At 50.6% G+C, this 27,558-nt stretch overlaps 1 protein-coding gene across 9 annotated transcripts in view; it reads right to left on the reverse strand.

Moving 5' to 3' along the window:
- The window catches only part of SNX29 (sorting nexin 29), a 589,016-nt gene that overhangs the window by 196,818 nt on the left and 364,640 nt on the right, over positions 1–27,558 (reverse strand). The window contains exon 19 of one of the 9 annotated variants that reach the window (XM_070230997.1): positions 3,843–3,972. The exons of the other annotated variants lie outside the window; for them this stretch is intronic. Within the exon in view, the coding sequence (XP_070087098.1) occupies positions 3,910–3,972 (63 nt within the window). The 3' untranslated portion in view covers positions 3,843–3,909. Of the gene's footprint in view, positions 1–3,842; positions 3,973–27,558 lie in introns of those variants that run through there. 9 annotated transcript variants of the gene reach the window in all.

The raw sequence follows: 27,558 nt of genomic DNA on the forward strand, positions 1-27,558 counted from the left end.
ACACGAGCATATCTCAGAGCACTACGGACGGGAAGGGCTGCTGGACCGGGAGCTGTGCAGAAGCAGGGCAGTTAGCCGTGCGTCCCTACACTCTGCTGCTCTTTTCACACGCCTACTTGTTTCTGCTCTCTCTCCACAGGCTTGCTTTCTCTACTTTTTAACTCAAGATCCAAACACGGCACCCTTCAAACCCAGCCCCACATACATTCAGACTGACCCAGATAATGCTCATCCAACCCCAAACGTTCCAGGAGGGCATCTCCGTGGTGAGTACTGGCTGCTTCCCTCTGCCCGGCATCCACGCCCCTCCTTCTGGCAGCAGCATCTCAGCTCTCCTCTGCGGACCCACTCTCGACCCAGCCCCAGTCTCTGTGCTCCCTGTGGATCCCACTACCTGCTCCGACCCTAGAGGCCAGCATGAGATCTCGGTCTGGCCGACCAAAGCCCTGCATGCACCATAGGAAGGGCACTGGGCCCAAGCCAGGCCAATCAGGAGCTTGGCTCCTGGGAAGAGGTGGGAAAGAGGTGAGGGGTTTTCTAGTTATACTGGCCTATGAGGACACAAACTCAGAGGTGCTGGTGACACGTCAAGGAGGAGAACCCAGAGAATAAAGTCACAACAGGGGAAGCAGGATGGAGAGAGAGAAGGAGGGGAAGACAGAGAAGAAGGATGAGGGGGAGGGAGAGAAGGGGAAGGAGGGAGAGTGACTGAGCCCCTGGATCAAGCCACACTTGAACGTTTTAGTTAGAGAAGCCAACAAATTCTATTTTGTTTAAGCCAGTTTAAGTTAACATTTTTGCCACTTGTAATCAAAAGAGCTTCGATCAGGGGAGGTCTGGTGGCATAGTGGTTAAGTTCACGAGCTCTGCTTGGGCAGACCAGGGTTTGCAGGTTCAGATCTCGGGTGTGGACATACCCACTGCTCATCAAGCCATCCTGTGGTAGCATCCCACATATGAAATAGAGGAAGATTGGCAACAACAGATGTTAACTCATGGCCAATCTTCCTCACCAAAAAAAAAAAAAAAAAAAAAAAGAACTCAGACCAAAAGAGAATGGGATTAAGCCAGTACCTGGATAGTTTTGCCCTGGGTGGGTGTTCACTCTGGGCCAATCAGCTATGGCAGGCAACTGCCTTTGTGCATCTGTGCAGTGTGTATATGGGAGGAGGGGCCAATTCTCAGAGAAGCAGGAGACTGAGAAAGCACTGCCAAGGATACCCCTCCTCAGGGCCCTTTAACTTATTCTACAACAAGGCAAAGCTTCTTCTGGAACCCTCAGCAGTGACTCTGGCAACTGTGGGCTCAGACAACCTTGGAGCCAACACCAAGAGTACAAGTACTTCCCTCCTCACCCTAGGAACAGGACAATGATGACTTTCTAACAGAAAAATGTGGATAATAAATAAAGGACTCTCCAATTAGAACTGATCCTTAATCAAAGAGCTACAAATTCCCAGGCAGTCACGAAACAAGACCACACAGTATTTCGATGGGCACGCCAAGACCAGACTTTTCTTCCTCCTGTGCATTCGTTCAAAGTCTCTGTCTGGGTTTCTTCAGAACGCCTCAGCGTCTTTGTCTTGGCATTATGGAAACCCATCCCCCACCGAAATGCATTTAGGAGGCTTTAGTTAAATAAAGCCAAAAAGATGGTGGCAAGCTTGGGCAGCCATGCTACAAGCTGCCGGCTTAGCTCCACGCAGGCTCATGGAGGCAGCTGGGCAGGTATGCCCCCCACAGGCCTGAAAGTTTCTTCACGTGTGATCGAGAGCCCCAGGTGACGCCTTGGAAGCTCTCCCAGGCGTCCAGGGCACCCCAGATGCATGCTCTTTCTCTGGAGCTGCAGACCTGTGCTTATGGTCTGTAATCTTTCTCTTTGAGAAGCATCCAATTTAAGAATCTTTGCAGTAATCTTTTCAGAGCCATGAAAACCACACAGAACAATGGAACATTTCAGCGTGAGAGGAGAACTCAGCACCTCTCTCCAACGTGCGCTTAAAGAGAGACCGGCCACGAGGAAGAGCCCCTGGAACTCCCCACACAACCGAATGCTGCCTGCCTGCAGACCACAAACACCGCAATGGGCTAATTTGCTCCGAGCACTCATCCCTCCCTCGATGACGCCCATAAGACACTTTTTTTTTTTAAGTTCCTGACGTTCAAGATGGGGCTGGGATGAACATTTGGGAATACCGGGACATACTGCCACTTGGCAAGGGGAAAAGGCCCTGCCTGGTGATGGCAGAGGAGTTGTCACAATCAACTCTGGCAGCCTGATTCAAACACTCCTGTGGTACCAAGACACACAAAGCATTTTCTCTAGGCCCGTGGCAGAGACGATGAAGGTCCCCGGCCTTCAGGAGCTCATACGCAGGGGGAACTCCTGAGCCACTCGTCTCCCTGCCATGTCCCCCTGGAGGCCACTACTGCTTGTGGAATCCTCCCACCTTTCTCGGGTCACAGACCCCCTGAAAAAACTCACAAAGCCTGTGGATTCTTCCCTAAGACAATTACAGTCCCCCCCCCAACCAGGTGCACGCCCGCGCGCACACATACACAGGTGCACACACTTTTACAGGTCATCTCACAGCATCCAAGCAGGTCCCGAGGCCCATCCCGCTGCACAGCGAGGAGGCCGTGACTGGCCAGGTCTGAGAACCGGAAGTCCCAAGGTTCCCAGCCTGAACACTCCGCGCCTCAGTGCCCCTGTGGGCCAGCACTCAGCGGCACTCACACATCCACCCTCATTCACTCCTTGTGTCACCCCTCAGGGTCAGTGTCACATCTTGGGGGGAGCAGCCTCCGAGAGCTGAGGGGGCGCTTCAGGCTCCAAAAGGGCTCAAGTAAGAACCCACAGCTGCATGAAGACACGTACAGCCCCGCTTCTAGGAAACTCACTCCCAGATCCTAGCTGCGCCCCCAGCCCTCCCGGCTTGTGGTGGCCGACAGGACGACAGAGGGTGAGGCGGACAGAAGGCCTGGGACCTAATCCCAGCTGGGCACTCGGCAGCCCGGGGCCATCTAGCAGCTGAGCACTGTAGACGGCTCCTCACCAGCTCCTCCTGAGACTCGGCCAAGATCTGGGTCTGAGCCCACAGCAGCGGACCGACCAGCTTTCTCTGAAGGACAAGCTGTGCAACCCACAAATCTGGGACCTGCTGACCCAAGCCAATAGACGTGGGCAAAACAATGGCCTCAACGGCCCTGGGGGAGGGCCTGCTTTTAGGGCCCAGGGCCACTAGCCTGTGTGTCACTGGTGGCAATGCCAACAGCAGCAATGCTAATAGAGGCCCAATCCCTCATCTACCACCCGCCATCCACAGCTCCCAAATCCAAAAAGCTCTGAAAACCAGAAGGTTCTACGAAGGTTAAGTGCAAACTCATTTGGTGGCAAAACTTGACTGAGCCAAAATGAAGGTGGTTGTAGGCTTGACTCATCCCTCTTAGCGTGAATGCTCCTGTTTCACTGCAGAAATGTCCACGGGTTTGATTACAGGGGGCCGCCCCAAACACACTGACCACGACCTTATTCCTTCCTAAAATCCCAAAAGAAAGGAAATGTGAAAACATCTATCTTATATTGTGTTGACCTCAAGAGTTTTGAGTAAGGGGTTATGGACCCTTATAAAAGAGTCCATTTAGATGAAGTTGAACTTTATGTTTAAGATCAGCCTGGAGGCAAAAAACTAGCTTGGTCAAAATTACCACCCGGAAATCTCTTAAATTGCCCATAAAGTCCAGTAAACTTGGTTTGGTATATAACCCCAAACGGTAATTTGGCGACAGAAATGTACAACGCGCGCAGTATTGTATAATACATAAGGGCTACAGGCAAAATGTAATTTTATAAGATTTTTAATTATGGAAAAGAGGCCGATCTTTAAACACTGCACTCCGGGGGAAATTTTACAACCAAGACGGAGAAAAGGGCCAGCAGATAGTCTCCTCTCTCATGCTTCTTTGAGGGACCTGAGGAGAAATGGTAGGGTGGCAACATATTTAAATTTTTCTCTGCTTTTCCTTTGCCTACGGGGCTTCGTTGAACTCCCGGCCCCAGTTCACCCTCCACTCGCCCCCGTCAGTCACCCGCCATGTGGCTCTGCAGTCCCTCCTCCTGGAGGCAGACTGCTTCTTTGACTTTGGGCTTGGCCATGTCCCTTGCTCTGGCCAACAGAAAATTAGCAAGTAACTCAGGCAGAGGCTTGGAAAGCACCTGCATGGCTCTGCCTTCACCAGGAGGACGAGTCCCGGTTAATGTGCTGGTCCCAGAAGGATGAGATGTGGGGAGTGGACCGACTGCAGCTGGGAGCCAAGCCCAGCCTAGATCAAGCAAACCCCAAACAATCCGCAGACATATGAGCAAGGATGAAGAACTTCTCAGCCACTGAGTTTGGGGGTTGTTTGTTCCACCACATTACTGTGGCCATAGCTGACTGCCACACTTGGCTCGAATAGGTGAAACTGAGCAAGCCGAATGCACAGGGAACTCTCCACTGAGCACTTGCGATGTGGTCATTGTTTTTCACTGCACTGATTCCACACATCTTATTTAATCATCCCAAGCACTTTACAGACTGGGAAACTAAGGCTCAGAGGGGTTACACGACTTGCTCAAACTCACACAGCCAGAAAGTTGCAGAGCAGAGAGTCTGCCTCGTCTGTCTGACCTTCCGAGCCTGAGCCTTTTAGCTGCTGTCTTGCACTATCTTTCCTCCAGCCTCCATTGTGTTGGCTGTGAAAGAGGAACAAGGGGATGAGCTCTATTTGTCACCATGGGACTCTGGGCTGGAAGGAGGAGAAATGACAACTAACATTAATTTTGTGAGTTTCTGAGCTATGCTAATGACTAGAGAAAAGACGTGAGAACTAATGCTAATTATGATAACAGCTACTACCATGTACTGAGCAATGACCGTGGACCAGGCCTGGTGCTAAGCACTCTGCTGTGTACTGCATTTAGTCCTCATAAAAACGCCAAGAGGAAGGCACTACTGTTGTCCCTATTTTACAGATGAATAAACTGAGGCTCAGAGAGCCAGATGTGACGGCAAAAACCAAGATGGTTAAACAACTACAGTCAACTTAAAAATCTTCAAATGTCCCTCCCCACTCCCGCTCTTAGTTTTCAAGCATCCTTTTTAGCTACCAAACCTTTTTTCAAGCCAAATCCTATGTGTAGACCTGATGCACATAAGAGATGAAGGCAGAGCCGCTGTGGTTAAGCCTGGAGGGGTCAGGGCCCTGCCTCTCCCGTGCTACCCTGGGTGGAGCTGAGGCACCTCAGTGGAGCGCTCGGTCACCACAAACCCAAATCTGAAAGCCCCGGATGGGAAGATCAAGTCCACACTCCCTGACAAAGCACCTGAGGCCCCTCCCGCTCTCCACCCTGCCTGCCGGGCAGCACCCTCCCCTCTCACATTCTGCCCTGCAGCGCAGGCTGCATCCATGCGAGCTGTCCACGTGACCCCTGAGTGCTCCCTCACCTCCACTCCCTGTGGTCCTTGTCGGTGCCCCGCCCTCTGCCTGCAACACCTCTCCCTCTGCAGTCTGCCCAGCAAAACCTCATACATTTCTCTTGGCTCACTCAACTCCTGCTACCCCTCCCCGATCCCACCCCCAGGTAAAAGTGACCTGTTGGTGGCTACCTGACAGCAGGCAATGGATGATGCCTTTGACAGGCAGGACCGAGGTCTGCATATGTGCGTGAACCCCACCTCCCCGCCTCTGCACAAATAGACTTTGTAGGGAAGATACTCGACATTCACAGCACTGAAAACAGGCAAGTCAGAAGGGTAGCATATGAGAGAGAAAGAGGTAGGTACCTAGACCCAAAATCCAGGGAGGGAAGGGACAAGGAACACTGGCCACTGAGGAGGAAAGAGGACTTCTGGGTGCCAGGGCACTGAGAGCCAGAGAGGCGGCAGGCAGCCACAGCCACCCAGAGGTCCGTTACAGACACGGCCGGCCTTGGCCAAATCGGCTTCCATTGCTCGGCCTGTGGCTGACCAGGAATGGAGGAGGTTCCCAATTAAAAGGCCTTTGACAGGGGTAGACCCAGGGTCCAGGAGGCCCAGCCCAGAATATCAGAGCTGTGGGTGCTTTAGAAAACTCCAGATGGATGCCAATGTCTGACTGGCGCCCTCTGGTGTGGTCAAGGGGGCCTTGGAGCTGGCTGACAGGCACAGGTCTTCTAGAAGGGAGAAGGAACTCTTGTCAGCATGGATGAAGGCAGCTCTCTCCCTCCTCACCCCTTCTCCATGCCACAGCCAGAGCAACAGGGCCACAGCACAAATCAAAGTCCTATAATGGCTTTCTGTGGCACATGTGATGTACCCAGGGCCACACAGCCACTAAGGACTTAGAACAAGGATGGCAGATCTGCTAAGCTTAGAGCTGCCTGCCTACTCAGGTCCATTAGTAGCGGCTGCCTGGGACAGGTAGTGGCTGTGTGGAGGAGGACTCTGAGGATGGGTCAGAGCTCACAGCCTCAGAAAGACTGTGATCGATTAGTCATGTCTGCCATGGACAGGGTAATGGGGAGTGGTGGGGAGCACCATGGATTGAACTTTCCTGTTTCACAGACTCCTGGTGGCCAGTCTATTGGTGGAAATGCTGCATTTGTACCCTGGTATCCACGCCTGCAAAGAAGGTGGGAGATGGAGGCACACACACAGCCATGAGGTCAGAGAGCCCAGTCTTGCTGCTGGGAATCCTTTCTGCTTCTAGGGCCCCTGTGCCTTGAGAAAGTGGGTGCTCAGCAACTCACCAGAATGAAGGCCACCTCCAAGCCCTAAATCATGCCTCTCACTAACAAACAGCCTCAAAAGTAACAAAAGAAGAGACAGCCACAGTCAGAACAAGGGGGAATTTTATTTTAAAACCCAGCTTTAAAGGACAGAGCCACGATCTCGGATGGGAGCAGAGGTGGCAGCTCCTGTCCTGGAGCGCAGTGGCTGCCAACACCCTCACCACCTGGCCCCTTTCCTCACTCCCACAGGCCCATGTGACTGACACTCAGCGGGGTCCAGAAGTCACATGGCCAGGCCACCTCGTCCTTACACCCCAGTCCCCCAGCTGGTGCCCCTCCTCTCACACCATCCAGGCCAAACTCAGCTCAGGTGCCCTCTCCTCCTAGAAGCAGCCCCAGCCCCCCTCGACCTTTCCTGCCTCCCAGCTGGCTCAGGAGACTCTCCTCTGAGCTCTGGTACTTTCATCACCACCACCCAGGGGACACCTGCCTTTGGTCTCCGGCACACAGCGCCCACCACTTGATAGCTACCGTCTGAGAACATACTCAGAGCCAAGTGTTGCACTAAGTATTTTCACAGCTTCTCAGTCTCAGCCCTATTGACATTTTGGACCAGATCATTCTTTGTTGTGGAGGCTTCCTGTACACTGTAGGATGTTTAGCAGCGTCCCTGGCCTCTACTCACTAGATGCCAGTAGCGGCCCCCAGCTGTGACAACCAAAAATGCCTCCAGGCATGCCAAATGTCCCCTTCAGGGCAAAATCACTCCTGGTTGAGAATCCATGAAGGACATTATCTCAGAGAAGTCCACCAACTTGCCTAGAGTCACACAGCTAGTACTTGTGCTAAACACCTTACAGCTGTTTTTTTATCTCATTTAAGCTTCACAACAATCTGATGGAGTGGGTACAGCTGCCCCAATCTACAGATGACAAAACTGAAGTTCAGAGAGGCTCGATAACTTTCCCAAAGTCAAACAGCTGGGAACTGGGTAAAGCTGCTGGTGCACGGTCAGATACATTATTCCCTTATTTCAGGACAGGCAAAGTGCAAGGTGCCCAGCAACCCCATTGGCTTAAACCATCTGTTTCTTGAAGCAGTGCAACCCCTGCGTGGTGGCCTGCCATATTCACCTGAGTGCCGAAAGGCTGCTGCACGGGCATCTTCTGTTGGCAAATAAAACAGGGATGGTCATGAGCCAACCCGCACGCTGACCCACCACCAGATTGTTAAATAACGGGTTACAGGAGGTGGCTACCATTCAGTGATGAGTTACTAACACTCCTAACCTGAGCGTTCCTTTCACCCAGCACCGAGAAGACTGCTGTCAAAGGAAATGAAATCTATACCCCGTGGGGCTGGCGGGGAAGCTGAGTTTCTGTTCCATGCATCTCCATCCTCTCACAGAGCCCTGGAGCTGTGTTATCTCAAGTTTGGGGGCCATGGGGAGAGGATTGTTCAATAAATACAAATAGCAGTAAGTGCTTCTGGAGCTCTTCTATTCAAGGAGAAAAGTGCCTGCTGGCTGGGCAGTACATGGACCTTCTCCCTCGCTTCTGGAAGGGGACCATTCTGTTTTAGATCATGGGCCCAGCCCTGTTACTCCCAGGACTGGGCCCCGCCATGACTGCCAGTACGGTTCCACTCAGTTCTCTCACTGGGCAAATGAACGTACAGAGTCTGGCTGATTGTCCCTCCTCATGTTCTGGGTTTGTTCCCTCTTCATTCCTGGGCTCAGTCCTTCATCAACTCTTGCCGGAACCCCCAGATGGCCCATCAACCCCTCCTTCCCCACTGCCACAACGACTGGCCTAAACCACCAATTATACAGTGTCACTTCCTCTTGGAAACACTTCACAGGCTCCTCATCACATTCCGGGTAACAGCCAAGCTCCTCGGCACAGCAGACAAAGCCCACTTCGCCAGCCTGTACTGGACATGAGTTCCTTTGGGCCACCTGCTATAAATGGCGCCCTCTTTGGTTACTGTGGCATGCTTTGGATGACATCTATGACCCAGGCCTAAGCCAATCAGCTCATTCCCTCATTCCGTTGGCCACAACGATTGGTTCAAGAATGGGCACATGATTTCCTACGATTTGGTAAGACTTTTGCTGGGATTCATGGGAAAGAGATTCTTACTCTTTTCTCACTGACTTGACGTCAAGTTGATCATATTTAAAGCTGCCTCAGGTGACTTTCGCCAAAGAGAAGAAAGCCTGCCTGAGAATATGCCCAGAGAAAACAGAACAGGGAGATGGTGAGAGCAGGTGGATCTCATTTGAGCCCCTGATCAACCTGTGCCTGAAGCCAGTCCTACCCAGAGACTATTCACTGACAGAGAGTAATAAATGCCCCTTTTGCTTAAGCCAGTTTGGGCTGAATTTTCTGCTGTTTCTAAGTGAAAGTGCCAGATACAAACCTCATTATCCACTTTGCACTACATGATCTAACTGAACCCGCCAACTTCAAGCTCCCCACATGTGCCTTGTTCCCTGTCCTTGCTATGCCTTCCTTCAGCTTGTGCCCTCTACCTGTCCCCACCCTGCCTTCTTTGCCTGACAAAGTCCTACTCATTTTGCGAGGCTTGCCTCGAACATTTTCTCCTTGGAACACCCTTCCCTGGTCTCTCCTCCTGCGCCCAACTGTACCCAACTTCCACGTTCCCATGGTGCTCCACGCCAACCTCTATCACTGTCCGTCCCCTCGCCACCTGCTGCCGTGCCTGTCACCTCTGTCCTTCCAATGAGACTGAGTACTACCTGAGGGTAAGGAGGCGTGTCTCCTCATCTCTCTGCCTCCAGGTTGGGACACCACATCCAGCAGTAAGTGCGTCACTCGGAAAACGTTTTTTGAAACGGAACTGAGTCTTGCTCCATTGGAAACCTCCCAGGCAGCCAGCAACCACTCGAATGACCAATCACTGGGAGTCAAACTGGTCCCTCTGGGGACACTGAATGTGGAAACCAAAGCAAATCACTACTGTCTAAAAGGCAAAGGAAGACGCTTCATCAGAAGTGAGACACTGGATAGGGTTGGACGCAAGGGGTTACTATTCAAAGCACCCCATCAGAACGGCTCGTTGTGTTGGAAAAAGACAGAAAGACATGACTGTGAACCAGACACTTGATGGAAAGTCTCAGCTGTGTCTCGGGCCCTGGGCAACCACTTCTAGAATTAGCACTGTGGACCGAGGTCCGAATGAACGAGATGAGGTCCTAAGATGGGGTCAGGCTTTTCCAGGCAACAATGCAGGCTAGAGAATTATCTGGAAAAAATTACCTGCTCTCTTCCCATCATCAGCTCAGAACCTTGAGTATTTTGCCAGAGGCAGGGCTGCGCATAAATGCAAGATGTCACAGTGAAAGACCTTTACAAGTCAAATGGGATCACTGGCTGGTGGCTTAAAAAAAAAACTTCCCAATTGCCTTGAACAATTTAAATAATCTGCACTTTGAGAAACAGACATTCAGCAACAACTGCAGGTATATGTATATATCATGAGGATCATGTGAAAACAGTGTCAAACGCTTAGCTGGTGTCTGCTGCGGTCACCATCATCTCTGGCTGAGACGGGGATTTCAGCAAAAGGAATCGGGGCAGCTCGCTGGAGTTGGGGTGGGAGGGGGTACAGTCAGCAGGAAATGCACAGCCTTTGAAGTAGACACACTGGATTCAAGCCTTGGTTTGGTCACTCACAAGCTGTGTGGCCTTGATCAGCTTGCTCAATGTCTCTGAAGCTCAAGCTTATCTCTAAAATGGAGATGATGTTATTACTGCTGCTGCCCGACAGAACTGTTTTGAGGCAAAGGTATCAGATATTCACAGTGACCAGCACAACTCAGGAATACTGTCTTCCTCATTCTCATCTCTCCTGAGACCCGGTTTTTGGCTTCCTTGGGCTCCATGAGGGTGGTCTCAGCTAGCATCATCGGATTTGGGAAGGTTTTGATCTCTTAGGTGACCCGAGAGGGGCAGGATGCAGGGGAGGGGAGGGCGCTGTGAGCGGCAGGGCTATTTACACTTTTGTGCAGTAAAACGAAGCACTCTAATTAGTGACATCACAAAAACAACCTCAGGAATGAGCTCTGAAAAATAACGCACGAGCCGACAGTCTTGTCTGGTAACCTCCATTTCAGCTCAGGCCGGGGAATTTCCAAACTGCATCCAATTAGGCCTCCTGGCCAACTGGTTTCTATGACTCTGCCACAACAAGAAGGGAAAATTGATTTTGCTTTAAGAGTGAGGAGAGCAGCCTGCCAGTTTATACCGTTTCCTTCCCACTTACGACGTCTCTGCCTTGCCATGCGGTTCCTCTGGACTTCTGTTTTCACAGCTAAAAAATAAGGTTTGAGAGGAGGAAAAAATTGATCCATAAAGTATTGATTGAGAGCCTTCGGGGTATCAGGGACCGGGCTGGACACCAAGGAAATGTTCCTTTTTGATTTTTAGAATTCCACTAATGACAAATACCCACTAATGTGCACTTCTGTCCATTTAGAGGAAAAGGCAAAGTGGAAAGGTAGCTGACACGCATGCTGACATCTGTGGGCCTTCTTCAACTACCCGAACGCCTTCGGAATCACAGCTTTTATTTGAAGGGAAGGGCTGGTCTGCGATATTTATTTAGAATATTTATATCCTGCTCTATTAAAATAAAGACGGTAAGGTGGCTTGTAGGGATACACTTAATGAAGCAGGATTTAATAAATAGCAGGCATTTCATACTAAAAGCTTAGTACACTTCAGGACATATTCTAAGTGCTTTCCATAGGTTAACTCATGCAATGCTCACAACCCGAGTCACAGAGAGGTGAACTCACGTGTCCACAAAAATGGAAGCCGACACCAGCGGTGCCCCTCCCAGCATTGTCCCAGGCAGAGGGAGTTTCTGCCAGCAGATTTTAGGCCGTGCAGACTGCACTGCAAGCCCCTCCCCGCTGTGAGATGGAACATCCATCTTAGCCTGGTGCCCTCAATGTGGAACTCATCTAATGGTGCCTGGGTCTCGAATACACAGCATCCTTGTAACTAGAATCTAACTTCCTGGACGCTCTGCCAGATTTTCCATGAAGGCCAAGGATGGGAGTCTTTTGCTCATTAGCATATACTCAGCACCTAACAGTGATTAGCATATTTACTGAATGAAAGGAATGCACTGATTGCACACATGTGCACAAACATACACACACACACACACACACAAACTGCAGTGTTTCAGTTCCTGTGGCAATAATAGCAGGAGGCATTTTACTTGTTCCTTATTTCATTTTTTTGATGTTTTACTTTTCTTCCCAATAAGCCTACTCTTCGTTCCTACGGTCACAGCAGCCTGATTTTGCTTTAACGGTCCCGTCCCTTAACCTTACTTTGAGCCACGCTACTACTATGTCTCCAGAAAGGGAAAAGCAGAGCTCTTTGAGAAGTCCCGGGAAGCTCCACTGCCATGAACCCTTGTAAGGAATCTCCTCCCAGGGCCAGCTTTCTCAAACGAAAACATTTACTGCTAGCTCCTATTTTGAGAAATGTTCTTGACAAGCTCTTCCGACTCTCTTCACCGCTCATCGAGCACACAATGGGTGCCTCTTGCAGTGCTAGATCAATCCTGAATTACCTATTCAATTAAAGGAGGTTAATGCACTAAATACGCCGCCAGATGATAAAGAACAATTACTGCCTGTGCTGTGCTTTTAAGATTTGAAGCGCAGAAGCTAAAGGAGCTTCTTTGTCTTAAAATGAATGGAACCAGAAGCTGCTGTTTCAACCGCACATCCCAGGGCTGCAGCAAGGCACACGCGTACGCTGGAGCTCAGCCGCGTGGGTGTGCACGCAGCCCTCCCCGACACATGCGTTTCCTAGCTGGGTATCCTGGGGAAGCCGCTTAGCTTAGCCTCTCAACGTTCCATTTCCCCATCTGTAGAATGGACATAGTGCCTCCCTTCCTCAGGGTGTCCTGACACTGGAATTGGTTAACATTCCTGAAGCACTTAGTACAAGGGCCTGGCACATGGTACGGGCCACACAGAGGGTCAGCCACTTTTATCAGTGACACCTACTCATCGTGAGGGTTGGGGGGGGCTGACGAACTGCAGAGAGAGTTTCTGGACCGCCTGTGTGCTGAGGCCACATCTCCGCAGTGAAAAAGCTGAGCTTAGGTTCAGCCAGGAAGAATTTCATCTTAGTCAACTATTTACTATGAATGAGTTTTTCACCCATTCGTTCAGCCAGGCAGTCATCTAACGTCTCCCAGGTACTCAGCACCTACTGTGTCTGTGCCACGAGAGAGATGGGGACCTCGGGTAAAAGAGCCACTGTCCTCAAGGAGCTCTCGTCTGATGGGGAGACATTCACAGCAACAGACCATGTGCACACAGCGTGAACAGCGCAAAACGGAGGAAGCCTCCGTGAATGAGAGTCCCGAAGAAACGTCTGGAACAGGGGCGGCAAACGCTTTTGGTAAAGGGCCAGACAGTAGATATTTTAGGCTTTGAGAATTCACAGGCTCTGTCGCAGACTCAGCTCCAGCACTGCAGAATAAGGCAGCATGGATGACACGTAAGCACCTCCCTTGGTCCAGAGCCCTCCCTGAGCCTAGCACACCCCTTTCACCCCGGCCCCTGGCTAACTCTGACTCAGCCATCAGGTCTCAGCTCCAGCGTTGCCTCTTCTGACTTTAATACGCTCTCACACATCTGCAGTCCTCGCTGCTCTGAATGGCCCTCTCGCTCTCTAACTGCACGTGCATTATGGCAACCACTTGTTCAGTGACTAACTCTTGCCTCTCATGAAAGTTCCAGAGTTCCATGAGAACAGGAACCGCCTTCCCTCTCCACTGTCACCTGTCACCTAGCACAGCACTGCCACATTCAGCAAGTCTGTGTTGAATGGAGGCCCGAATCTGTGCTGCCCCCTTCTCCTGGCAGCCCCGGGGTATTCTCAGGGGCTGCTTGGGCCTAGGTGGAGATCAGACGATCCTTTAAAAGACAGAGTTGGTCAGAGCAAAGGGGCCCTCAAGAGAGTGAGAGGGGTTAATAGAAGCAGAGAGGCAAACCGGGTGTAACGAGGAGGGGAGAGCCCAGAATCCACTGAGCTTATAAACCAGGGGAAAGGGTCCCAAAGACAGCGGATGCCTCAGCTGGAAACTGGGTAGGGACTGGCAGGTCCACTGTGAACTGCCTGCTCCCGAGGCCTCGCAGGCCCGGTGGCTGCCTGGATGTCCCCTGATGCCACTGAGCAGGTAAGAATGAGGACAGCCCGGAGGCCCCGGGAGCCAGCCCAAAAGGCAAATCCTGAAGCTGCTCGGAAAGGTCAACAGTAAACTCTTCATCACCCAGCAGCCTCGAGCTGAGTCTGTTGTGTGTCCATAAGGCCACGGCTCTGCACGTGCCCCCACGTGGGGGTGAGGAGGCCGTGCCAGGCAGAGCTGGGCCAGCAGTGAGCGAATCCACTGCCAGAGCCCTGGGCTTCAGAGAGCTGCGCTGAGCCCAGCGTGAATGTGCGAGTGGCAGCCCTGTGCCGGGAGAGGAGTGCCCCAAAGAGGCTCCGAGGCCAGCCCTGTTCACTGACGGTTTCAGTGAGAAACAAGGGCCGGCAGCCAAAGCACCTGTGTGGGCATCCTCCCACAAGGGGAAGGCAGAGGGAGACAAACGTCCCAGAGCCCTCGGGTCCTGGGGCCGGCAGGGAGGGGGCCAGGGAGACATGGAAGGAAGGGGATGAGCTAACCAGCAGTGCAGGGGTACGGAGACGTCGCCCGAACTGCCAGCCCCATCCTTCCCCTCAGTTCCTTTGCCAGTCTACTTCAGACATGTGGCCAAGGCTCAGCTCAGGGACAGCTGTCCTCCACGAAGGGCCGGCAGAGGCACCCACTTCTGCACTGCCACCGCCAGGGGCTGTTCCCTCTTCATACCTGACCCATCACATCACAACGGCCTGAAAATGTGACGCTCTCCCTACAAGACTGGGGACAGCGCGGCAGGGCCCGGGCCGCATCCACCCCATGCCTCACACAGAGTGCAGAACTGGCCCGTGCCGGTACTCGGAGGCTAAAGAGAACAAATGAATGAGTGAATAAATGGAGAGAGAGCAGGAAAGGAAGAAAAGAGAAAGGAAGACTAGCAGGGAGGGAGGAAGAAATATATCACATTTGTTTTGGCTACGGTGAAACAATACAGGACTCCAGTAACATATTACAAAAAATTAGCAAGTTTTTAAGGACAAGCTGTCTGTCTGTCTGTCTGTGTCCCATTCTAAGCTGGCACACAAACGGTCTTTCAGAATCTCAGGCCTAATACCTTCCTTCCATATACTCAGAGATGCCATCCTAGCCTAACCCTCAAGTTCACACACAAGGGAAGCGAAGCCCAGAGAAGTAAAGAGCACAGTCAAGGTCACCAAGGCAGAAAGCACCTTGGGGTGATGGCCAGGTCACCACAGGCCAGGGGCCAGGAACACCAGAGGGCTTCCAGGCACAAGGGCAGCTCAGAGAGGCCCCCTCAGCCATCCTGAATCCTGAGCCAGGACAGCACCTGAGCAGTCGGGGATGTGAACGCCTGTCTGAGCAACGCAAGCATCTTCCTGAAATGGCATCTGGCAAGGAGGCGAGCAGCCAGGTGCCTACTCCCCACTCTGCCAGGCAGCGGCACACCTCACACTCGGAGATGTCACGCGTAGTGCTGATGCCAAGCTGTCACGTCTCCTTGTACTAAAAACGGTAGTTTGTTCCTTCCCCTCTCTCCGAATAGCAACGTCTGTCTGGGAGCTCCTCAGCCCACTGCCTCCTGTTGACAGCCTGACACCCAGGTCCAGGCCGGAGGTGTGGCCCTCACCCGTGCCAGCACCACTCATGCTGGCTTGAGCAGAGCATGGTGGCACTCTTGGGCAGTTCCCAGAAAACAACTTCAAGCCCTCTGCAAAATCAACCTCGAGAGATGGCTGCCTCTCAACAGAAAACTCCTGGGGTGGCGTACGGACCTCAGTGAGTGCCATGGACCCCTCTCTCACCTGAGGCTAGCAGCCGCCCCACGAGCGGGGCAGATCTGAAACCCAGTGCCAGAGGCGATGACATGAGTGCCCTCACCATGTGGTGGCCGGTTCCATGCAGGAAGCCCCAGGATCAGGTGACAGGAGCAACCTGAGCTCCCTCCACTATTCCAGCCGGGGCCTCAGGGGAGCAAAGTAAGAGAAACCCACAGCTGAGGACCCAGACGGTGCTCCCGGACGCAGCCGCGAGGAAGAACTGTGCTCATGGAGGCCGGGTATGTGTCTAAGCTCGTGTTCTCTAACCTGCGTTCTGAAACAGCTGTGTCACAGGAGAGGCCTACAGGTACCCGTAAAAATGGAAGGACAAAGCCACACCCAGGTCTCTCCGGCAGGTTCCCAGAGCCTCTGCCAGGCTTCCTGCAGCAACAGTTTCCAAGAGGTGACGCGAGAAGGGCAGCTCCCTAATTTACTTCGTCAAGTAACTTACTTGACCGTCTCCTTGCTGGTCCTCAGTTTAATATATGGGATCTTTCCCTAAGCTAGAGAGAGTTCAGAATTTTAAGACACAGATGTAAGGCAGAACGCTTTCCTGCAAAGTCCCTTTGTTCTTGATACTGGGTGACACCAGGTGAGTCACACCAGGTGTTATCTGAGCTGATCCCTCATAGCAGAGAGGCCGGCGTGGGTGTGCTCTCTAACAGCCGCACAACTGCGAAAGTCCAAGCGCAGATCCGGTTCCTCTGACCCACCCTGGGCCCGAGGAAGGGCCGATGGGTCCCAAGTCACGCTCTGAAGAGAACCTGGTTGCAGCCTCTCCCCCTTAAAGGGACTGCCCCCCCGCCATCTGCTTCTTATACCTAAGAGGATTGACAGCACACACTGAGGGATGGCTCCTTCTCTTGGGGACCACAAGGGGCTGACTTTATTCTCCAACAGCGATGTCACAAAGCGACAGCAAGGAGGAATGTCCCCTGGCACAATGGCAATGTGAAGCTTGGAGAACATCCTGTGCCAGCTCTCCCTTCCAGGTTAATGCCACTGTTCTCATGGGACCAGAGCAAATGGAGCCCCCTACCCCCTGCCCCCTGCTTTCTTGGGTCAGGGCAGCAGGTTCTGTGATACAGACACAGGCAGCAAAGTCACCGGGTGAAGGGCCAAGAAAGCACCCTACACTCCAAGGGGCTGTTCAAGGTCCCCAGCACTTGGCAGGACTGGCTCCATGGGGGTCATCCCAAGGCTTGGCGTGGGGGGCACTTCTGGGCAGACTGCTCTAGCTCTGAGATGGGGCACGAAAGGAAGAAGGGACAAGAGCAGCAACGGTGCCCCTCCTGTCCCCGCTCCTACCTACCGCCTCCCGCCACCAAACACCCTGCCCACAGTTCTCAGGGGACGGGCTGTTCCAGCACCAGCACTCCGACCTTAGGGCTCACTGACCCCCTACTCCCTACTTTGGGCCAACAGAGAAACAAAAACAGTTCCTGAGAGTTCATTACGTTGCAGACGCTTGCTTAACACTTGATATTATCTTATGAAGTTGTTTCTCTTATCATCCCCATTTTACAGAGAGGGAAACCGAGGCCTGGAGAGGTCAAGGAAGCTGCCCAAGGCCACAGAGGAGAAGTCAGCGGGATAGGACTTGAAACCAAGTGTTTGACTCCAGGGCCCACACTCTTGCTGCTCAAGGATCTCAAAGGACGTGAGCTAACCGGCGCCTGGTAAACTCGTCCACCACCCTTGGCCTAGGGGAGGACGTCAGGAGGTGTTAAAAAGGATGCCAACGTGAGGACCTCAAAAGCGGGGAGTGGGCAGCGACTCTGGCCGGTGAGTCAAGCAGAGGAGACAAACATCAGTGATGAGGATGGCCACAGCTGGAATAAGAGTCCAGTGGGGGTGGGGTTGCTAAATTTCAGTCCTGGGATCTAGAAACGTTTCTACGCAAAGACCAGAAAGTTGAACAGGCCCTTTGATCTCTACAATTCTCATTATCTTCCTATTAGAAGACATTAAAGGGCATATTCCAATTAGTGGACATTAAAGCAGAGAAGGAGGCTCATTATGTAGACTATTATTTCCCCTCAAGACACCTCTCCCTTTTTTTTTAAACTGATAAAAGCTGCCCAGAATTGTGGCTAACCAAGATGTGACAACTGTAATTAGCCGTGGCGGGAGCAGACCTCCGCAGTGGTCCTAAAGGAGCGGGGTGAACACGCTTTGAAGAGCATGGTCGGTCCTGCCCGCTTGGCGCCTCCTCCCCTCAACCACCTCAGCCCATTCCACGGTGTCCTCGTCCACCGCCACAGAACCTGCCCCCACCCACACCCTTGCCCCAGGACACGGCCCCAAGTCTGGCCAATCCTACCACCCCGCGCCCTGTGTTCAGGGGCTGGCCAGGTCCATCCAAGGGGAGCGCCCCCAACGCCCTTCCCTAAGAGTAATGTGCAGTCACGACACTGGAGGGAGTTCCCTGCCCACAGGCCTTGCCCACTTGGAAGAACGCAGATCACGCAGGAAGCGCGAGGAGAGAGCCGCAGGGCGCCGAGGAGGCGGTGAGGCCGGGTTCCAGGCATGAAAGGGTCGGGCTCCGGCCCCCACTCCGCCCTGTGAACTTCCGGGGTACTCCTCCAGCTGCGGAGGCTAAGAGCTCTCTGGCCCACCTTGGTTTATTTTCTTTACACTTAAACTAACCAAGTTCCGGTCATTGGCAAGTGAAGGATCCACACTAAGACTGCCCTGTACTCGACTTCATAGTTAAGAGAGGGGCCGACCCTGGGCCTCTGACTGGTGAGCTGCAGCCGTGAGAACGCAACGCTGCTTCCGATGCGTGTTATTTCATGGCTGGCTCCTGCTTCGAGCCGGTCCCTCCACTCGGGTGCCCTGCCCACCTGTCGCTGCCTGATCTCCCTGCCACCAGCCCACGCGTATCTTCTCCAAAGGTGTGTTTTGACTGAACACCCCTCCCACCCCCACCCAGCCTGAGCTAAGTGCCCAAACCCTGGACTTCTGTAGTCTGGGTTTCACCCCTCACTCACCACAGGGCATTACAATGACAGCATTTACCTAAAAAATGCATCTCTCTCCTCCCCCAGACCATAAGGTTCCCTGAGGACAAGGGTCAGGCTCAGAAGACAAAGACGAACAAAGAGCTGTAAGTAACACAACCCTATCTGTTGAACTTGTGAATGGGGAGGAGATTCCCTCAGCTGTCAATAAGCCCATGGACTCACTCCCATGCTGGCGACCAATGAGGAAAGGCCTTCCGTAAGCCCCCTCTGATGCAGCCTCTCCTGGAAGATGCCCCAGGCCCCTCCACGGCAGCACCCAGTCTGCTCGCGGCCCAGCACTAACTGCTGAATCAAACCACGGGGCTTGCTGACGCGTTTATTAAGCCTCTGCCCTAGAAGGTTTGCTCCCTGTGACAGGGATCTCCCCCATTAGGCTCATTCGTATATCCCCAGGGCATAGAATAAAGTCTGGCAGAGAAGGTGTTCAATAAATATTTTGTTGGCGGGCTCCTTGGTTGGTTGAAATGAATGAATGAATGAACGAACAAACCACCCAACTTCCAGAAAGGAGCTTGTGAGCTCTCCCTACGCTGTGAGTATTACCTGATCTCAGGTTCTAGCTAAGGTTTAGGTAACAGCTCAGAAGACACTGGGGGCAAGAGCACCATCCCTTTATTCTCAACACTCTGAAGCGGAAAATGTTTACTTCGTTATTTCTTTGTTCGACTCAGGGAGAAAACAAGATGGTACTTTATATAACACAGATGCACCCATTTTCTAAAACTTCTTGCAAAAGGTCAAATTTTTTTAAGGGGAATGAGTATTTCACTTTCTGACATGTTCCATCAAAGCTGAGTTTTTTCGTTACACCACAGAGCTGGAGAGCATCATTCATATGCTGTGGATCAATAATGGCAACGCAAGAAGAGAAGACTCCAGCCCTCAAGAACGAAACAGCAAGAAGAATTTAACACTCTCCTCCTCCCCAGCCCCCAAGGCTCAGGGAGCTGGGGTGATGTCTCAGGGTCTGCACTGACATGAACTTGCATCGGGGGCCTGGCCATTCCTCCAGCACCCCCTTCTCCCAGCCATCCTCCAGTCTGCTGTCATCTCTGGGCCTGGGAGCACGCTGGACCCTCTGCCTCTCCCACCCAGCTGGCTCATCCCAACTCAGCATTAAAGACTGGATCCGGCATCACTTCCTCCTGGAGGCTTCTATGACCTCCCGCCACCACTTGCAAACAGAGTGAGGTGTCTCTCCTTATTCTCCCACAGCAGCTTCTGTAGGGCTCACTGATCACACTGGTAAGAATAATGAGAATGATAGAAGTAATAATAATAGCGGCCATCACGTACTTAGTAGGAACCAGGTACAGTCTGGCACTATATGAAGTGCATACATATAATCTCATCTTATTAATTTCAGTTAATCCTCATAACCCCTCTGTGAGCTTTGCACAAATGAATAAACTGAGGCTCAGAGGTGTTACAGAACTTGCCCAAGGTCACAGATCTCTCAGGGCAGAGCGGAGATGCAAACTCAGGAATGACCCGATTCCAAAGTCGGTGTGTCTGACTTCAAGTCATTGCCGATCAGGTCTCCCGTTCCTTGCAGCTGGCAGCACACCGAATTATGTGAGTGCCCCTTGAGGCCGGGTACTTCCCAGTCCTTGTCCTAAAGTTCACAGCGACCCTGCAAGCTGGGTGATGCTGCCCCCACTGTGCAGCTGGAGAACGTAAGGCGCGGGCAGTTTAATAAGTTGCCTGTGGTCACAGAGCAAGAAAACAGCAGGGTCAGGTTGGAACTTGCACCCATCTACTGCACAAGTCTACGCCCTTTCTACTATACCACACTGCCGCCCCTCCTCCACATGGACCTATTTGGAAAAAGAATCTGAAGTATAGAATAAGGCCTGAAAGATAACGTGGTTCTCTGCAATTCCTTAGGATAGTGAGAAATTGGAAAAAACCTAAATGTTGAACAACGGGGATTGTTAAATTAATCAAACAAGGAGGTCATTAGACCTAGGGCGTTCCACTGCCTTGGATAACCTAGAAAAGCAAACTACAACCTAAGCCAGATTCAATCCGTGGAAATGCCTCAAGGTTGAGAACAATCCATCACAAACAGCCAACCAGCCTTTCCCAAATAATGCAACTGCTTAAGCTACAGCCAGTCAAATCATTTCCTTGCTTTGTGTCCGTGTCTTCTCTATAAAAACTTTGCCCCTAGCTATTGTCAGTGGAGGGCTCCTAACCAGTTCTGTTTGGCATGACCCAATTCGAATCAATGTTTGCTCAAATAAACTTAAAATTTTAATATGTCTCTGTTTATCTCTTAACAGAACGATCAAAGAAATTTTATCACTATGGAAAAATATTACATAGCTGTGAAAGACGATTTTGACATAAAGTGTAGAGTAACACAGGAGAAAAATTATGTTAAATTAAAAAGAAAGACACAAAAGCTCATATATGGAATGATTCCATCTAGAGAAAAAACGCAGAGAAAAGACTAGAAGGAGATGTTAATTGCAATTGTATCTATGTAGTGGGACCATGATTCATTTGTTTTCCTTCTAACTTTCCTTTATTTTCCAAATTTTCTATAATGAGCATGTACTACTTTTAGTATTTTTGAAGTTTTTTTTTTTTTTTTTTTTTTTTAAAGAAACTGGCTATTATCAACAAGGGCTGACTTGTAGCTTATTTTAATCCTTGCAATGGACGCCATTCTGAATTCTGATTAAGGGTAATTCAAGCTTTTCAAATGTCCAAATTGTCTCTGTTCATTTTTTGAGGCGAATAATTGCATTTTATACTAAACTTATTTGTGGCTCAAATACGGCTCAAAACCTTGTTTTGATTACTTGTTTAGGGAAAGAGTCACACTCGAAAATGCATAAGAATCACATTTGCATGATGGGTGATGAGGCAGGGAATTACAGTTGGGAGAAAAAAAGGAATGAAAAAAAAAAAACCGTGAATAATCAACGGCATGCACTGAATCTGAAGCCGCTGCCGCCTTCACGTCCATCCCATCCCGCATCCTTAAAGGCAAAGGCGCATCTGGTCCGTGGGGCTGCTGCAGGGAGCTGTACTTGACATAACTGCCAAATGGGAGGCCATTTCATCGGATTATCTTCAGCCACTGTTCTGGGAGTTTGTCCTCAGGACGGTTCTCCTTTCTCCCACTGAGACAGCAGGCTGCTTTCTGATCCTCCCCAGTCTCAACATCATTTTCAGAGAGACACATTGGGCTCTGCGTCAACAGAAGCCAGCATAGAGAACCCTGAGGCTTGAGGTCAGCAAGACACCACGGAGGACACGGCACTTGCACCCTCCTCCTGGGTTTGGACTTTCCTGATCACAGACGCGGGTCCTCGGCAGATTCATTAACGTGGAGCGGCTCCAAGGACGGTCTCTGCTTTGGGTCACTATCTTTTGATTAGCCACCAGCTATCAAGTGAACAGAGCGTTACAGAGTCAAGAGCAATCCCTGTAGCCAAAATATAATTGTCCTTTTATTTATCATTTTCTTGTTTGTTTCCCCCATTATTATTTGTCACAGAGAAATACCCAGTTTTGAAGTAAAGATAGAAAATAGGTAAGGAAAATAAAAACATATAAAATTTTGGAGCCAGCCCCGAGGCCTAGCAGTTAAGTCCAGCACGCTCCAATTCAACAACACAGGTTCAGCTCCCAGGCGCAGACCTACACCACTGATCAGCAGCCAGGCTGTGACGGAGACCCACGTACAAAATAGAGGGAGACTGGTACAGATGTTAGCTTAGGTCAGATCTTCCTCAAGCAAAAAGAGGAAGACTGGCAATAGAGATTAGCTCAGGGCAAATCTTCCTCAGCAAAAAACAAAAACCAACAAAGAAAACCCATACAAAAATCTCCTCATCTCACCATCCAGAGAAAACCATTTTTGGTTCATATCAGAGGCTGCAAAACTGGCAGTCCATTCAGGTTAAAAATTTTAATAACTTGCCAACATACAAAAGTAGGAGATTTTAACATGTAAATCCAGATTTCCATTTAAAATAAAAAGCCTTAAAGATTGGGGGACACACAGCCCCAATTCCTGCATAGTGACAATTGGTCAGTGCTGAGAAGTAGCTGATCTGAGTCACTTCCTGCCTGGACTCTGCAGACATCTGGGTTTGCTAGCTGGTTTAGACCTTTCCACTTTATTTTCCTATGCTAAGGTACACATTTTACAATTTTGTGGCTATTTTTTTAAATGGGACTAAACTATATATTCTATTTAGCTACCTATTTTTACCATATATAAGAAATAACCATCTGAGCTGACTTATTAGATCTACATTTCCTTTTTTTTTTCATTTTTCTTTGTTTTTTGAGGAAGAGTAGCCCTGAGCTAACATCTGCTGCCAACCCCCCTCTTTTTCCTGAGGAAGACTGGCCCTGAGCTAGCATCCATGTCCATCTTCCTCTACTTTATATGTGGGACGCCTACCACAGCATGGCTTGACAAGCGGTGCCACGTCCACACCCTGGAACCAAACCGGTAAACCCTGGGCGCCAAAGTAGAACATGCAAACTTAACTGCTGTGCCACTGGGCCGGCCCCTACATTACCATTTTTAATGGCTACATGTTACTAATCTATCCTTTCTGATATTTCCATGATGAGCAAGCATTACTTTTTGAGGCATACTGTGTTACTACACTAGCAGATATTCCAGCTCCACTCTCCTCAGGGCCCCTCCCTGGGAGAGGATTATTCTTCCTGGTCTGTTACCATCAGGCTTCTTGTGGAAGTGAAACATGTCACTTCTGAGCAGAAGCTTTCAGAACCAACCATGGTCTGCCATCTTCTCTTATCCCTCTGCCATGAGAACAGGATGCCCTAGCTCAGGGCTGCTGCTTTGTTTTGGATCCTGGCATAGAGAACCTGGAGCATAACCACAGCTGACCCACGATGGATGTGTAGCAAAAAGGGGAAACAGATATGTAATAAACTTAATGTGGCAAGCTGCTGAGATTTGGGGATTGTTTGTTACAACAGCATAGCTTAGCCTCAGCTGACTGATATACTAAAGTACTAAAATATGTTTTAAAATGACTAAAAAACTAAATAAAACCATTTAAAAAGGTCTTGGCTAGTGCCCAAACCTGGCTCTGTAGGTCTTGGCAGGACGTGGCTGGGGACAGTGGCTCTATGCGCTTGCTGGCACCAGTACAGGATGGTGCAGATTGGCCTTGCAGAAAACACACCAAGTTCCCCAGTTATCTGCATCAGTGGTGCTCGGGGGTAGAAAAAAGCAGTAAAAAACCCACGTAGCTTTAAGCAGCAAGATGCTCACAATATGAAAGGAACTTAGAAATGAAGGTTGACTGGAGGGAGAACAGATCCCCGCACCTGTAGGGTCTGGGCACCCCAGGACACATGCTCTTTGAGGGGAAGAACCGGCCCAGGCCTCCCCAGGATCTACACAGGGCTAGTGTGACTGTCCCTCTGTCTCTGTCTCTCTCTCCTGTCTCTGTCTGCCTCTCTCTTCACGGCCCCATCCCTCTTCCATTTTCCATTTTTCTCTCCCCTTCTGTTAACCATTTGTGTCAACGAAATAGAGTGGACTTCATCTAACTGAAACTGTGCAAGGGGGCCGCCTGTGCAACTGAGGCTCCTGGTCCTGCTCCTCCTCCATGCACTCTGTGGTCTCAGAGCCAAAATGACTTGCTGCTCCCTTGACTAAATAGTAAATATATAGGTGATAATCTGGAGGCTGGAGTCCTCAAAGGGGACTCTGTGACCTTACGACATCCGCTGAGCCAATGAGGATCTACAGTTTCGATCTTTGGCGACACCCGGCTTTGATCCAGGTTACCCCTCTCTCCTGGCCCACCACTTCACCCTGAGCCCGCTAACCTAGGTGGCCCACATCAGCCATACCTCACCACCAGGCCCCCAGAGGACTGTTTCTTTCCTGTTTTGTTTGTTTTAATGGTAAAAACACTTATTTTCAGTCTTAGCCGGCTGGACTCAGTTTAGATGATCCCAATTTTCTTGGCAAAATCCAAGGCATCGTAGTCAGGAACAGTCGAACATGCGCCTTCTCTCTCCATCAGTCTGATCGGGGTGTTGACGTTGTCTACGTCAATGTCACAAAGCTCCTTCACCGCCTGTTTGTTCTGGTGCTGTTGGCCCTGACATCCACAACAAACACAGCGTGTTGCAGTCTCTACCTTCATGGCTGGCTCTGTGGTCAGGGGGAACTTGATGACGGCACAGTGAGCAAGCGTCTTCTCCTGTTAACCACCATCAGCATCTCCAACAGCACGGATTCGTCTTAGCTGCTTTTGTTTTTAGATAAGTGCAATCACCTGGTGAGTTGTGTTGTCTGTGCACCTAGCTTCTCTCATTCAACCCTGTTTGTGACATTCATCCACATTGGAGCACACAGTGACAGATCTTCATTCTCCTTGCTGTCCAGCGCTCTGCTGTGTGAATACACCACACTTTATCCAACCTTCTGTGGATGGGCATGTCATGGTTGTTATTTTGCACTTATTTACATGGTTGATTAATATTGTTTTTCCCTCACTAGACTATAACTCCACGATGACAAGAACCTGGTCTACACTTTCTCATTACTGTAACCCAACCTTTAACACAGTGCTTGATCCATAACAGAAGAGGGAAGGAGAAAGGCAGGGAGGGAGGGAGGGAGTGGGTGTTACAAGAACGCCCAAAGATAGCACTCCACTCCCAAATCCAAGGTCTGTTTCAACAATCAAGTTAAATAATTTGCCGATTCCTGCTTACTGCATATTTCACATGAAATTAAGCCCCTAGGTTCTTATATGATTCCGGCCGCTTATTGCCAATAAAGATATTCAGATGTAATTAGTAATAATTTGCAGGTACCAGAAGTCTGGCTCTCAGAATAGGCTGCTTACCAAGATTCTAACTGCCTGGAGAGGGGTCCTAAGACAGAATATTATCGTCTTCATGTTATCAGCACACTCGAGAGATGAAATCATTCACAACTCAATTCTCTCTTCAGTTTTCTTTATAAATTATGCACTGGCAGAAAAAAACAAGCCAACTCCTCCCCCTGAAGCAAAATGGTGGAACAAAACACGGTGGAGAAGACAAGCTGATGAGGGGCTGCCTGGCCGGGGCCTCCAGCCCTGGCGGTACCCACACCCTGACCCCCACACTCCGCTTTGAGGGGCTCTTCCTTTTACTTCTGACAGAGGTGGACAAGAGGAAGTCACTGCACGGCCACAAGGAAACAGCAATTGGCCTCTGGAACCTGAAATGTCCGTGTCGCGCGTATAAAAGTGAGTCTTTCAGTCACACTGTGAGGCTCTAACTGCGACACGTGCAGGGAGAGGCCACCTGTGGTCCTGCTTCTCTCTGACCGACCAGGTCAAAGACCATCTCAGAACTTCCCTTCATGAAGCTCCCATCCTACAGTGAAAAGCATGAACGGCCCGGTCACGAGGCCCTTGCCCACCTCAGTAGCTTCATCTTTGGCCCACAGGCCTTGAGTCTTCACGCAAATATTTTTTTCCCCACTGCATGTATACGTATGTTTGCCTGTTCATTCATTTAATAAATATTTATCAACAAGCACTGGCCTGGCGCCACGATACAGCAGAAAAATAAGACAGCGCCCGCGGAGAAAGTGTGTGAGACAGACAATCAACAAGCAAGCACATAAACAAATTAAAGGTAAGCGCTGCAGTCTGACAAGATGCATGTCTATTAAGGAAGAGACATATGTCTATTAAGCATCTACCGCCTGCCAGGGGCTGTGCTTGGCACTTTCCTTCCATATCTCACTTAACTCTCAAGCCGACCCCAGACATGAGTGGTCAGGAGCTCCAGGTTACAGATGAGGAACACATCTGGTAAATACATACTGCTGGTAAATAACAGAGGTGGGCTTTGCATGCTCACCCCCAAGACTCCAAAGGCCAAGCTGTCTAAAAAACAGACAGAAGCCAAGCCAGCCACGCTATTTTTCATGAAAAGAGCTAGAAATCCACAGTGATGGTGCTACTGCTAAAGCCAAGGGGCTGGAGATTCAAAGTGGCCTCCCTTGCCATTTTAGGAAGTCCAGGCAGAGGTCTAGTCTGCAAGAGAGGACAAACCAAGGTCGCAAGGGAGGCCCGGGGACTAAATGGGGCTTTCAGTTCCCCAGGCTCTGCGAGGCCCTTGACCCTGCATTCTTGAAAACCAGCTGTAATGTGTAGAAAGTTTTCTCTCAACAGGGAAAAGATTCCTGGATCCTTCTTGATATGACTTCCCTTAACACAGACGGAGGATTCAAAGAAAACGTGGACCTTTTCTTATTCCTGCAGCCATAATCAGAACTTCCCCACCAGAGCATTGTGTGAGTTTAAGGAGATAAAACAGAGAGAGAACTTGGCGCAATGTCCAGCACACGGAAAGCGCTCACAGCTGCTGCCATCATCAACCATCTCCATCAACCATCCCCATCCCCGTCAACGATCACCATCCTCCTCATTCCCATCCACCACCACCACCATCATCATCTTCATTTCACATTCTCTCTCTTTTCACTCTTAGGGAAACTCAGTTAAGAAAGATACCGAGGGGCCGGCCTGGTGGCGCAGCACTTAAGTGCCCACGTTCCACTTCTCGGCCACCCGGGGTTCGCCAGTTTGGATCCTGGGTGCAGACATGGCACCGCTTGGCAAAAACCATGCTGTGGTAGGCGTCCCACGTATAAAGGAGAGGAAGATGGGCATGGATGTGAGCTCAGGGCCAGTCTTCCTCAGGAAAAAGAGGAGGATTGGCAGTAGTTAGCTCAGGGCTAAATCGT

This window comes from Equus caballus, chromosome 13 (assembly GCF_041296265.1).
Source record: "Equus caballus isolate H_3958 breed thoroughbred chromosome 13, TB-T2T, whole genome shotgun sequence".
In the NCBI taxonomy this organism is placed as follows: Eukaryota; Metazoa; Chordata; class Mammalia; order Perissodactyla; family Equidae; genus Equus; species Equus caballus.